Source organism: Euleptes europaea, chromosome 6 (assembly GCF_029931775.1).
Source record: "Euleptes europaea isolate rEulEur1 chromosome 6, rEulEur1.hap1, whole genome shotgun sequence".
Taxonomy (NCBI): domain Eukaryota; kingdom Metazoa; phylum Chordata; class Lepidosauria; order Squamata; family Sphaerodactylidae; genus Euleptes; species Euleptes europaea.
Window position 1 is genome coordinate 98,753,813 of NC_079317.1, and position 13,457 is coordinate 98,767,269.

The 13,457-nt window shown below is 45.7% G+C and overlaps 1 protein-coding gene across 1 annotated transcript; it reads left to right on the forward strand.

Moving 5' to 3' along the window:
- The first annotated feature begins 5,391 nt into the window (after positions 1–5,391).
- Positions 5,392–12,969, forward strand: LOC130479583 (dispanin subfamily A member 2b-like). The gene is made up of 2 exons (XM_056851979.1): positions 5,392–5,607; positions 12,751–12,969. Exons 1-2 carry the CDS (start codon positions 5,392–5,394, stop codon positions 12,967–12,969), a joined length of 435 nt encoding a protein of 144 aa, XP_056707957.1.
- Positions 12,970–13,457: the final 488 nt, after the last annotated feature.

Genomic DNA, 13,457 nt, shown 5'->3' on the forward strand with positions numbered 1-13,457 from the left:
GTTTGACACATTGGATGGGGAAGGTGATGCAGAACTAAGCTGATTTCAGTTCTTCTCCCGATCCCAGGGCTTGGCACTGTGATCTTACTCATGCACACTGCTGATGGCAGAGATCGTTGTGCAGCTGTTGGTTTTTCAGAAGCTTTTCTAAGTCAGGGTGTGTGTATGTATGTGAACCTGAGCAAATAAAAACATTGTGTGACTTTGTATGGATTATTTTTAACGTATTGCTTCCACGCAGCAGCCAGGCTGATTTCAGCAGAGAAACATCTGTTCTGCACATGGAGAACCCCCACAGCTAATGTATTTTGCAGCCTTTGCCTCATTCAGCCTTCCATATCCCTGCATAAGTTGGTTGCTAGACCACAGGGATATCATTTTGGAATGTGAAGCATGTGGAGAAAAGCACATTCTGGGAGGGGCACTTTCACATACACACTTTCAGTACCTTGGGCCCAGGTGGATCCCCAGACTGGCACAAATGAGCTTTCACTTCCTCTTCCATAACCATCGGGAAAGCTGTGAGACAAGTTGCCCTGAGCTGCCCGTCATCTGGGACAAGACAGAAAACATTTCCTGGCCCTGAAGAAATTGTGACAGGCTACCTCCTGTATGTTACGAAATGGTTTACACAAAAGAAATGCCACACACGCACACACTTGTTAAGTCTAGCAGTTTTGTATTGAAGGAAACGTCAGCTCATCCAAAATGCAGCAGCTAGGCTATTGTCATGGGTAGGATACAGGGATAGTATCTCCCCAGTGCTGAAATATCTGCATTGGCTGCCCATTTGTTTCGGGGCACAATTCAAAGTACATTTAAAGCCCTAAATGGGTTGGGGTTAGGGAACCTAAAAGACCTCCTCCTTCCATATTGTTCAGCCCACCAGTTAAGATCTGCTCACCAGCCCTGCTCTCTGTACCCCCACCTCCAGAGGCTAGTTGAGTGGCAACCAGACAAGGCTTTTCTAGTAGCAGCACCTTGATTGTGGAAAGCCCTTCCCGTTGATATTTGCCTGGCACCTAGGTCTCTCTCTCTTAGGTGCCAGACTAAACCAATTCTGCTTACCCAGGCTTTTCAATTTCAAAACCTTTAATGGCATAAAAGCAAAAAGGAAAGCACTATAATATATAATATAATATAATATAATAACACAAAAGATCACAGTAAAATCAGTACAAATTCGGTAGTAAAATTCCGCAACAAACGCCATGAACAAAATAGGCAATAAAATGGGCTATTACTTATCGGTACGAAGACCTTTAGTTAAGATATTTGCCAAATATTCAGCAACTGCTTCACACCCAGACTAGGATATCTCATTATCTAAGCATCCAGATGCAGCTGCCTCAGCTCTAAAGGGTGTGGTCCAGTGGTTAAGATAGAACAAGTAAAAGCTGAACCAAGGCAATAGCTGTACAGGAAGGCTCGTGCTTTGAATGGACTGGATCCACGTGTGGTAGATGAAGGAAAGTAGGCATTAGCAGAACAGGTTAAGGGACTGGGGTTGCTCATGGACCTAACCTTGGTGTCTCAAAAGCAAGCTGGTGTGGTGGCCAAGAATGCCTTCTGTCAGCTTCATTTGGTATGAAGACTCAGGTGATCCGGTAATGCTGATCCATGCTTTTGTAACCTGGAGGCTGGATTGCTGTAATACGTTCTATGTTGCACTGCCCTTGAAGACAATCCAGAAACTGCAGATGGCTCAGAAGGAGGCAGCCTGAATAGTGTCAGGGGCTAGCCAATTTTGCCAGTTTTAAAACAGCTAATCTGTTATGCCAAGCACAGAGGGGGTCTCCTTTTATTTGGGAAAATTAGCTGGAGACTAAATAGAGCTTTGCAAGAGGCTGGCGTGGGGATCTTTCTAAACCAATTCTGCCCCTAGGTAAGCGAGCATTATATTTATATATATTTAATTTTGAATTTTTAAAGCAGCCTTGAGCTACGGGAAAGGTGAGATATAAATACTTTAATAAACAAGCAGAGTTCTTGTTTAAACTCCTGCAATCCTTCAGACCATTGTGGAAACCAGTTGGATCCTAGATTTTGCAAAATAAGTGAGAAGGAGAACCCCCACATACTTGTGAATTAGGTTATATGTAAGGCCATGTAGATGAGTCTCAAATTACTGCTAGAGGCAACATCTTGAGACGAGGAGGCTTAATAGTGCTTCTGGAAAAGAAACAGTGTTTACAAAATGAGTTTTCCCTCTGTCCCCCTAAAATAGTTCAGGAGAAAGCCTGAAAAATTGGAATAAAGATTCCACATTGATAATCTGGCAGCATTAAATTCTTGAAGTAAGCACAGAGCTTGGAATTCTTTTTACCTAGTGACAAGCAGTTCCGTCCTGAACCAAGACAGGGCCAGGTATCTTTCTGAGAAACACCTTCCATACTGCTTCTTTTGTCTGGCAACATCGATTTGCCCTAGCTAGACTACCGAGTGTTGCTGAAACATTATGCTGCGAGTTTGAAATGCCCTTCAGAGTGTTTGCAGCCTCTCTGCATTTGTTCCAATAGCAGATGTATTTATCTGCAGCATTTTAACCGCACATATTCCATTATGGACCTCGCGGCAGCAAAGTAAAGAGGCCTCCTATCCAAGCATTGATCCAGACTTGCTTAGCTCGCTAGATAATGCCCTCCAACCATAATCTAGGATCTGACAAGAGTAGCATCCACTCTTGAGGAAAATCCTGACAGCCAGCACTTGAGTCTTTGAAACATCCTTGGGAGATGTCTTTCCACTGTGTTTTTGAGCCGCGTGTTACACACACACACACACACACACACACACACAGAGGCTACTTCAGTCCTGACCTGGATGGCCCAAGCTAGCCTGATCTAGTCAGATCTCAGAAGTTAAGCAGGGTCAGCCCTGGTTAGTATTTGGATGGGTGACCACCAAGGAAGTCCAGGGTTGCTATACAGAGGAAGGCACTGGCAAACCACCTCTGTAAGTCTCTTGCCATGAAAACCCCAAAAGGGGTTGCCATAAGTCGGCTGCGGCTTGATGGCACTTTACACACACAGGCTTAAGAACATAAGAACATAAGAAAGGCCCTGCTGCATGAGACCAAGGCCCATCAAGTCCAGCAGTCTGTTCACACAGTGGCCAACCAGGTGCCTCCAGGAAGCCCCCAAACAAGACGACTGCAGCAGCACCATCCTGCCTGTGTTCCACTGCACCTAAGATAACAGGCATGCTTCTCTGATACTAGAGATAATAGGTATGCATCATGACTAGTATCCATTTTAACTAGTAGCCATGAATACCCCTCTCCTCCATGAATATATCCACTCCCCTCTTAAAGCCCTCCAAGCTGGCAGCCATCACCACATCCTGGGGCAGGGAGTTCCACAATTTAACTATGCGTTGTGTGAAAAAATATTTCCTTTTATCTGTTTTGAATCTCTCGCTGTCCAGCTTTAGAAGATGACCCCATGTTCTGGTATTATGGGAGAGGGAAAAAAACCTCTCCCTGTCCACTCTCTCTAAACCATGCATAATTTTATAGACCTATATCATGTCTCCCCTCAGCCGCCTTCTTTCCAAGCTAAACAGCCCTAAGCGTCCTAACCGCTCCCCATAGGACAGTTGCTCTGGTCCCCTAATCATTTTGGTTGCTCTTTCCTGCACCTTCTCAAGCTCTGCAATATCCTTTTTTAGGTGCGGTGACCAGAACTGTACACAGTATTCCAAGTGTGGCCTCACCATAGGTTTGTACGAATTGGTACAATTCCCTACTTCAGAGAAAGGCGAGCACCAAAAGCCCTTTTGAAGAAGCGGCTCCTGCGCGCACTTCATCCCCTACTTTTTCCCCCCTTTGTTCTCTGGCGTTTGGTTTTCACTCAACTTGGACCGAACTACTTGCAAAAGGACGAAAGCGCACAGGGGGTTTTTGGCTTGGATCTGCCGCATTTTCTTTTCCCAGAACCATGCAGAGTTCTGGCCATTCGGATGGGAAAAAAAATGCGCCTCTGGACCCCGGCGGATCCAAGGCCAACCCTCCCGTGTGTCAACGGCAGGGGGGACCTGGCAACCCAAGTCCTGAAATTAGTTCATGCCAGAGAATCCCATGATATTGATCGCATGTTGCTTTAAACCAACCAAACATCTTCAAGCTCCATGTGGTTGTTCTTTGGTAACCACCCCCTCCCAGAAAGTCTTTTAAGACTGGCAAAAGGGTCGGGCCCACCGACTCTTTTCTGCAATTCACAGAGCCCAAAAACCAACCATTGTTTTGCACGTGAAGATTTAGCCACACCAAGCTTTTAAAAGTCATCAAGCATCATCGATGTGTTGGCCAAAAAAAAAAAAAAAACAGTTTTAAACCAAGTTGAGTTTCGAGAAGGTGGCGGGGGGGGGGGGACGTGCATCCAGAAAGCGCCTGCGTTTCCCGCCCCCAAAACCCTCCGCGATGAACGCGCCCCCTCGCCGTGGGGAGAGTGTGTTGGGTCTTAGATAGCGAGATTCGTTACATGTCAGACAGTCAAGGGTTAATTAGCCAAATGGTCAGGAAGAGCAGATCGCCATTGCATTCATGTCATACGGTCACATAAGCCAAGTAATCTACATTTTACTGCTTTGGTACATCCTTTGTTTGAAAGAGAAACTGTATCTCAGTTACTTGTAAGTTACCCACCTGCAAGCGTGGAGGAGCACATTCTCCCTATGAGAATGGCTACTCATGAGCTGTCAAAGACAGGACATTTTGGAGGACTTTCATTCATAGGGTCGCCATGAGTCGGAAGCGACTTGACGGCACTTAACACACACACACACTCATGAGCAAGCAGAGTAACTGCTAGAGGAGTCTAGGAAACGTGGATATGCAGGATGTTTACTGTTTAATCCATGTCCCCTGCCCTTGAGATTAGTTAGTAAAGAATTGGTTTGATTAAGAAAACGACTCGGTGGGGTTTTTGCGTGCGGCCAGCCTTTATTTTCAACAAGCCAAAATCAAGATCCATCACTCTGAATGGTAGCAGATTAAGTAAGGGAGTTTCAGATCCTAACAGAGTGGCCCGCAGGGTCGCTGGAGCCTCCTTTCTTCCCTGTTCCAGCCAGGGTGCAGCCAGGATCGAACGCACGGACGTTCTTCGAACGTTCTTTCCGCGCGTTCGATCCTGGCTGGAACGTTCGAAGAACGTCCGTGCGTTCGATCCTGGCTGGAACGTTCGAAGAACGTCCGCGCGTTCGATCCTGGCTGCACCCTGGCTGGAACAGGGAAGAAAGGAGGCTCCAGCCACCGTGCAGTTTTCGCCCGTGGAGAGACCGCCCGCCTGACCCTCCCTCCCTCCGTCCCTCCCGGCCGGCCCCACCTCCGCCTCCCCCTGGCCGCCCCTGCTCCCGGCCCCACTTCTCTCCCTCTCCCCGTCGGTGGCGGTCATGCAGCCCGCCCCGCAGCCGCTGAGCCTGCAGCCCTACGACATGAAGGAGCAGGGCGGACCCGCGCCCCCCTACCCCTACCCCTACCCCCGCGGCGCCGCCGCCGCCCCTTCCCCCAGCCGGCAGCCCCGGGACTTCGTGGTCTGGTCCTTGTTCAACTTCATCTTCCTGAACGTCTGCTGCCTGGGCTTCGTGGCCCTCGTCTTCTCCTTCAAGGTAAGCGCGCAGGGAGAGGAGACGCCTTCGATGCACTCCCCCCCCCCCCATTCACATTCTCCAAACTTAACAATCAGCCCCCATGCAGAGTTTTGAGGATTCGGGCGGGGGAAATGTGCATCTAGAGAGAGGCAAATCCAATGCCAAACCTTCCATGAATGCAGAGTTTTGAGAATTCAGAGGGGGAAAATGTGCATCTAGAGAGGGGCAAATCCAATGCAAAACCTTCCATGAATGCAGAGTTTTGAGGATTCGGATGCGGGAAATGTGCATCTAGAGCACTGGTTCCCAACCTTTTTTTGACCAGGCACCACTAGGACTTTTTTGCTCGGTGCAGGGACCCCAAGGTTCAAAATAAAAATTCAGAGAATTTGAAAATAAACTTTGATCATCACTGTTAGTTAAACATTAAACTTAGAATAATATTTGAATGTACATATTTTATAATAGAGAACTTTTAATTGAAAATATTTATTTATTATGGGTTTATAACTTTGTTTCGCGGACCTTAATTTAGTTCTCGCGGACCCCTGGGGGTCCATGGACCCCCGGTTGGGAACCAGTGATCTAGAGAGTGGCAAATCCAATGCCAAACCTTCCATGAATGCAGAGTTTTGAGAATTCGGATGGGGGAAATGTGCATCTAGAGAGTGGCAAATCCAATGCAAAACCTTCCATGAATGCAGTTTTGAGAATTCAGATGGGGGAAATGTGCATCTAGAGAGTGGCAAATCCAATGCCAAACCTTCCATGAATGCAGTTTTGAGAATTCAGATGGGGGAAATGTGCATCTAGAGAGTGGCAAATCCAATGCAAAACCTTCCATGAATGCAGTTTTGAGAATTCAGATGGGGGAAATGTGCATCTAGAGAGTGGCAAATCCAATGCAAAACCTTCCATGAATGCAGAGTTTTGAGAATTCGGAGGGGGAAAATGTGCATCTAGAGCACTGGTTCCCAACCAGGGGTCCGTGGACCCCCAGGGGTCCGTGAGAACTAAATTAAGGTCTGCGAAACAAAGTTATAAACCCATAATAAATTAACATTTTCAATTAAAAGTTCTCTATTATAAAAATATATATTCAAATATTATTCTAAGCTTAATGTTTAACTAACAGTGATGATTAAAGTCTAGTTTCAAATTCTCGGAATTTTTATTTTGAACCTTGGGGTCCCTGCACCGAACAAAAAAGTCCTATTGGTCCCTGGTCAAAAAAAGGTTGGGAACCACTGGCAAATCCAATGCAAAACCTTCCATGAGTTTTGAGAATTCGGAGGGGGAAAATGTGCATCTAGAGAGTGGCAAATCCAAGACAAAACCTTCCATGAATGCAGAGTTTTGAGAATTCGGAGGGGGAAAATGTGCATCTAGAGAGTGGCAAATCCAAGACAAAACCTTCCATTAGGTGGTACCTACTCTGTTTTACTCAAAGGTAGGCTATGTGAATAGTTAGTAAGGCCTTAAGTGAGATGATGCCTAATTAATTCGAGCAATGCTGTTTATTAAAAAAAGAGGACTAAGGCTGAAATGCTGTTCGCACTTACTTGGGAGTAAGTTTCACTGAATACTGAGGGATTTGTTTTTGAGTCAATATGCTGTAAGGACAGCAGTTCTAAGCATAAACGTTACTGAATCAATCAACTGAAATCAATGGCAGCGGAAGGTTTTGTCTTGTATTTGCCACTCTGCGCCCCTTTGGACTCGGAGGCCATTTATGGCTGCCGACTTGGGAGGCTTTCGGAGGGGAGTGGACGTGTTCATGGAGGAGAGGGCTATTCATAGCTACTGGTTAAAATGGATACTAGTCATGATGCAGATCTATTCTCTCCAGGGTCAGAGGAGCATGTCTGTTGTCTTTGGGGGTTCCCCGCATGATGTGTTCCCAGCGATGTATTCAGAGTTTGAATACTGTTATAAAAAAAAATCACTTTAGGGTTTTTGGAGGCCACAGCGAAAAAATGGTTGGAAGACGTCTTTGCAAGCTAAAGGGGCCAAACAAAGTGCAAACAGTCTTTTTTATAACAGTTTCAAACTCCTAATACATCGCTGGGAATACATAATGCGGTAACCCCCAAAGATAACAGGCATGCTCTATGATCCTGGAGAGAATAGGTCTGCTTCATGACTAGTATCCATTTTTTTCTCTCCAGGATCAGAGGAGCATGCCTGTTATCTTTGGGGGTTACCGCATTATGTATTCCCAGTGATGTGTGGTCTTTGCTTTGTTGTTCCTACTCTAACGCCTGGCAAAACCATTGGTCTAGTTATTCTGGCTCGCAAAACACTTGTGATGGAAGTCAGGGATGAAGCTGCCTTAAACTGAATCAGACCACCGGTCCATCAAGATCACTGGCAGTGGCTCTCCAGGGTCTCAGATGGAGGTATTTAACATGACCTACTTCCAAATCCTTTAACTGGAGATGCCGGGGATTGAACCAAGGACCTTTTGCATGCCCAGCAGAGGTTGTACCACTGAACCCCAGCTTCTCCCCCTTTGAAATGATACTTTTCACTCTTGGTAGTGGTAAGAGGGATGCTATGTTGAAATAGACCCCATATGCACATGGGAAGGCAACACAACTTCTGCCTTGGCTTCCCAGTCTTTAGCTCCTCTCACAGCCCTGGAAGACAGCCAGGTACTCTGCATATCATGAGTATCCAGCTTGCTGGGGGTAAAGGGAAGATGACTGGGGAAGGCACTGGCAAACCACCCCGTAAACAAAGTCTGCCTTGGAAACGTCGGGATGTGACGTCACCCCATGGGTCAGGAATGACCCCGTGCTTGCACAGGGGACCTTTAACTTACCTTTATACTCTGCCTACAGAGACGCTTTTATTTACAAGTATTTGTCTGTTCCTCTGATCATAGAAGTGCTTCCCTCGACCATGCTATGATCTTTTGTGACCACAACCTTGAACTCTCTTTGAAGGAATATGTAAAAGGCAAATAGGATTTTTATGCTTTCACAACTGAACAGGTTATGCCTGATTTCTGTTGCAGTATCTGCTGCCCTGCATTTTTTAAATTTATTTTACTTTATTAGATTTGTACCCTGCCCTTTCCTGAATATAGTCAGGCTCAGGGCGGCTATCAACAGGATAAAGAATCAATTTAAAATACATACTAAAAAATTAAAAACCTCATAAACCTTATCTAAAATCCATTAGGCACCCCATCAATTAAAAACTAAACAAATACAATGTAGTGATGGGAATCGCCAACAGGAAGGAACAGAGAAGAAGGTAAGGAAAAACAAAAACCAAAGTCAGCTAAAGAAATGGGGGAAAAAAGTAAATAAACGTAGGGTTAGGGAGGCCAGCTGCGATGTAACCGTCCCTGCCTCAACCATGTGCCTGGCGGAATATCTCCGTCTTGCAGGCTCTGCAGAATTGAGCCAGGTCCCACAGGGCTCGGGTTTCACTTGACAGGGAGTTCCACCAGGCCAGGGCCAGAGCTGAAAAATGCAATACTTTAGTCCTGGTTGAGGACAGCTGGATGCTCCTTGGGCCAGGGACCACCAGTAGGTTGTTACTAGCTGAGCGTAGCACTCTTTGGGGGGCGTGTATCAGGAGAGGCAGTCCCTCAGGTACCGTGGTTTAGGCTTTAAAGGTTAATTCCTTGAACTCAGCTTGGAGCCAGTGCAGCCGGCGGAGCACCGGTGTGCCCTACATGGGATCCCTGTAAGGACCATCACTGCCGCATTCTGGAGCAGCAGAAGTTTCCAGAGCAGCCTCCAGGGTAGGCCTGCGTAGAGTGAGTTACAGTAGTCTAATCTGGAGGTGACTATTGCATGGATCACCGTGGCTAGATCAGGGCGAGACAGATAAGAACATAAGAAAAGCCACAAACAAGACAAGCGGAGCAGCATTCTGCCTGTGTTCCACAACACCTAATATAATAGGCATGCTGCTCTGATACTGGAGAGAATAGGTATGCATCATGACTAGTATTCACTTTGACTAGGAGCCTTGGATAGCCCTGTCCTCCATGAACATGTCCACACCCCTCTTAAAGCCTTCCAAGTTGGCAGCCTGGGGCAGGGAGTTCCACAATTTAACTATGCGTTGTGTGAAGAAATACTTCCTTTTATCTGTTTTGAATCTCTCACCCTCCAGCTTCAGCAGATGACTTTGCATTCTAGTATTATGAGAGAGAGAGAAAAGCTTCTCCCTGTCCCCTCTCTCTGTACCATGCATAATTCTATAGACCTCTATAATGTCTCCCCTTAACCACTTTCTTTCTAAGCTAAACAGCCCTAAGGGTTTTAACCACTTCTCATAGGGCAGTTGCTCTAGCTCCCTGATCCTTTTGGTTGCTCTTTTCTGTATCTTTTTTCAATATCCTTTCTCAAGCTCTGCAATATCCTTTTTCTGCAGTATCCTTTTTTAGGTGTGGTGGCCAGAACTGTACACAGTATTCCAAATCTATCACCATAGATTTGTACAATGGCAGTATGATAGCAGCAGTTTTATTCTCTATTCCTTGTCTAATTATGGCCAACATGGAATTTGCCATTTTCACAGCAGCCGCACACTGGGTTGACATCTTCATCGAGCTATCCACTACCACCCCACGATCTCTTTCTTGGTCTGTCGCTGCCATCACAAATCCCTTCAGTGTATATGTGAAGTTGGGATTTTTTGCCCCAATATGCAATATTTTACCGTTGCTCACATTGAATCTCATTTGCCATTTTAATGTCCATTCCTCCAGTTTGAAGAGATCTTTTTGGAGCTCTTCACAGTCCAATTTTGTTTTAACCACCCTAAATAATTTGGTGTCATCTGCAAACTTGTCTGTTCACCCCCAACTCCAGGTCATTGATGAACAGGTTGAAAAGCACCGGTCCCAACACAGTTCCCTGAGGAACCCCACAGCTCACATCCCTCCATTGTGAGAACTGACCATTGATTCCTACTCTGTTCTTATTCCTACCCTGGCGAAGGTGGAAAAATGCCACTCTGGCCACGTCCGTGACCTGGTGTTACATGCCAACGATAGTAAAGGCATGCTTTTATAGACAAGGGGATTCTTCTTAGAGCTGGGGTGCTTGTAGTCATTCGGTCAGTAAGTATAGAGCAGCGCAACACCCAACTTAAATGGCTTGCTTTCTTCTCACAAAAGCCTTTGAGTTTTAGTACAGATCGCATGAAATAGAATTATTGGCACAGTTTAAAAACAAAACCCCTGGAAATCAGAGTACACAGATACTCCATGGTCAACGGACCTTTATTTACTTTAACGAAAATATTTGCGATCTCTGTACCCCATCTGCAGTAGGTGGAAAATACTTACCTTCCTTGCTAGGTTGTCATGATAACGGAGATAATGTATGTGTAGTGTTTTGAATGCTAAATATTGCCACTTGAGTTGCCATCCTATGTTGCACTTGGTATAATGTCGTTTTGGGTTTGTTGAAATACAAGTATTTCCTTGTAGCAAGGGTACTAATGGAGATAGGCTATGGTAGAACAGGAGAAAAGCTGGAGAATAGCTCAAACTGAAGCCGGCGGTGGCCCCCTGCCTGTGGAACAACAGAATATACAAAACACAAAAAAAGTAGAGAACATTGTAGTAAAACCCAGCATAATACAACAATAAAGCAGGAATTACAAGCTAGAAGAACCATGGATTAAACCATACTGCATACAATAAACAATGTTCTCCTCTGCCTTTGAGATGCATGGGTTTCTGCATGCAATGAGATCACCTAATAAATTCAGACTAGTTGAAAGCGGAGAAGCTAAGGTCAACAGCCTGTGCTGGAAAGTGTTAAGGATATTGTAGGGGTAAAGGATATTTGCATGAGACAAGTGGGAACCCGCAAGCAAACTGCGAAAGTAGTCATCCTGTTTACTCGGCTTTTGCTTCCTTTCCTTTCCACCTACCTCTTTTCTCACTTTCTCTCTCTCTCTTTTTGGTTCTCCCTCCCCCATGCGTGCACATGGACACGCACACATACACTGTCCTCAACTCCTCTTTCATTCTCAGTCCCTCCAGTCTATCTCTCTGTAATTTTTCTCACGTCCTTCCAGTCTCATACACTCACTCATTATCTTCTCTTCCCCCCCGCCCCGTCAGCCACTCGCTGGTTCCCGCTGTTCCTGCTTCTGCAGCTCTCACCCAGAGAGCCAGCATGGTGTAGTGGTTAAGAGCGGTGGACTCTAATCTGGAGGACCAGGTTTGATTGCCCACTCCTCCACATGAAGCTAGCTGGGTGACCTTGGGCTAGTCGCAGCTCTCTTAGAGCTCTCACAGGGTGTCTGTTGTGGGGAGGGAAAGGGAAAGTGATTGTAAGCTGGTTTGACTCTTCCTTAAGTGGTAGAGAAAGTCAGCTTATAAAAACCAACTCTTCTTCTTCTCCTCCGGGTGGGAATGCTGAGGCCCCAGCTGGGGGCTGCCTCTCTTTCTCAGTGGGAGCATGGGTCCTGGGCTGTGCTGCTGCTGCCGCCGCCGCCACAACCTGAGAAAAATAGAGGGGATTATTGGGGAGGGGCAATTTAAACCCCCTTTTTTACTTTTCAGATTTTTCTGCAGACCTAGGGGGTCCCCCAAGTTTGCAGAAACATCTGATGGGTGTGAGTGTGCCCCTGTCTGTGGATTTAGCTATCCGCAGGCAGGGGGCACATGTGGGAATGAGATATATAGCTAGGTTTCTCTTTCTTAGTCCTACTATTCAACAGTTGACAGCTGAAACTACACAAGGGACAGTAAGTGTTCACAATGATCCTAATGTGGGTGATTTTGGAATGAAGGTGGTGACCTATAATGATTGAAAAGAGATGAAGCTGAGGCCAAAGTAGGGGGACAACCAAACAGATGTCCAGGTGCTCCTTAAAGATGAACATTTATTCCAGTATGAGCTTTTGTGAAATTGAGTTTACAAAAGCTTATACTGGAATAAGTGCTGTTAGTCTTTAAGGTGCCACTGGACTTCTATTTCATTTTGCTATTGTAGGCTACATATACCCCTCTGGAATTAAAGTAGAAGGCCACAGTTTGGAGAACGAGAATTAATGAAGAGGTGCTAAGCTTGAGAGATGATCATATAACAGCCGGGGGAAGCCCATTTAAATTTTAGGTGAAAGACTGTTAATTCTTACCATTTTAAAAATAGTATTTCTTCTTCCCATTCTCTTTAGTCAAGGGATCGTAAAGTTGTTGGAGATGCGGAAGCTGCGGCCAGCTATGGCACTACAGCCAAGAGTCTGAATATTGCTGCACTGGTCCTGAGCATCCTGTTCCTCATTCTCATCATAGTCCTGGTAGCCTCTGGTACACTAGCTCTGCAACATATGTACCAGCTGAACAAGGACAACCGCATGACTTATGAAGACTACTTCCAGAAGAATGGCAAATAAATCCCCTAATCAGGATATTTTCCCCAGCGTCCACATCTTCAGTAGTCGTTGGCTGCCCTTCCTTCTACTCTGATAGTACCTATCTTGCGCTTTCATTTGCAAAGAATGAGGCATTTCACAATACAGCTGGAATTGCTTGCGCTTCTCGAAACCAAGAGGGTTGTGCTTGTCCCTAAAGAGCACCTGTCCTTAGCCCATTGCTTGCCTACCAAGGATCAGAAGGGATAGGGCTGATCTGTCTGAATATTGATGCCAAAGAACGATATTATATGAGAGTGAAGATTCCTTTGTCCTGGGATCTGGCTTTGTGCCCTTCCAGTTCTTGTTGCTGATGGGAATCACTGCTGTTCCTCTTTGTTATTCTGCCAAGTTTATCACTAAAGATATATCGCAGAGCTTTTTTGTACTGAAATGTGAAGCCTGGGGTGGGTTTTGAGCAAATAAATATATCTTTTTGGCTTGGTGTAAAACTTTGAGTTATGTCTGTA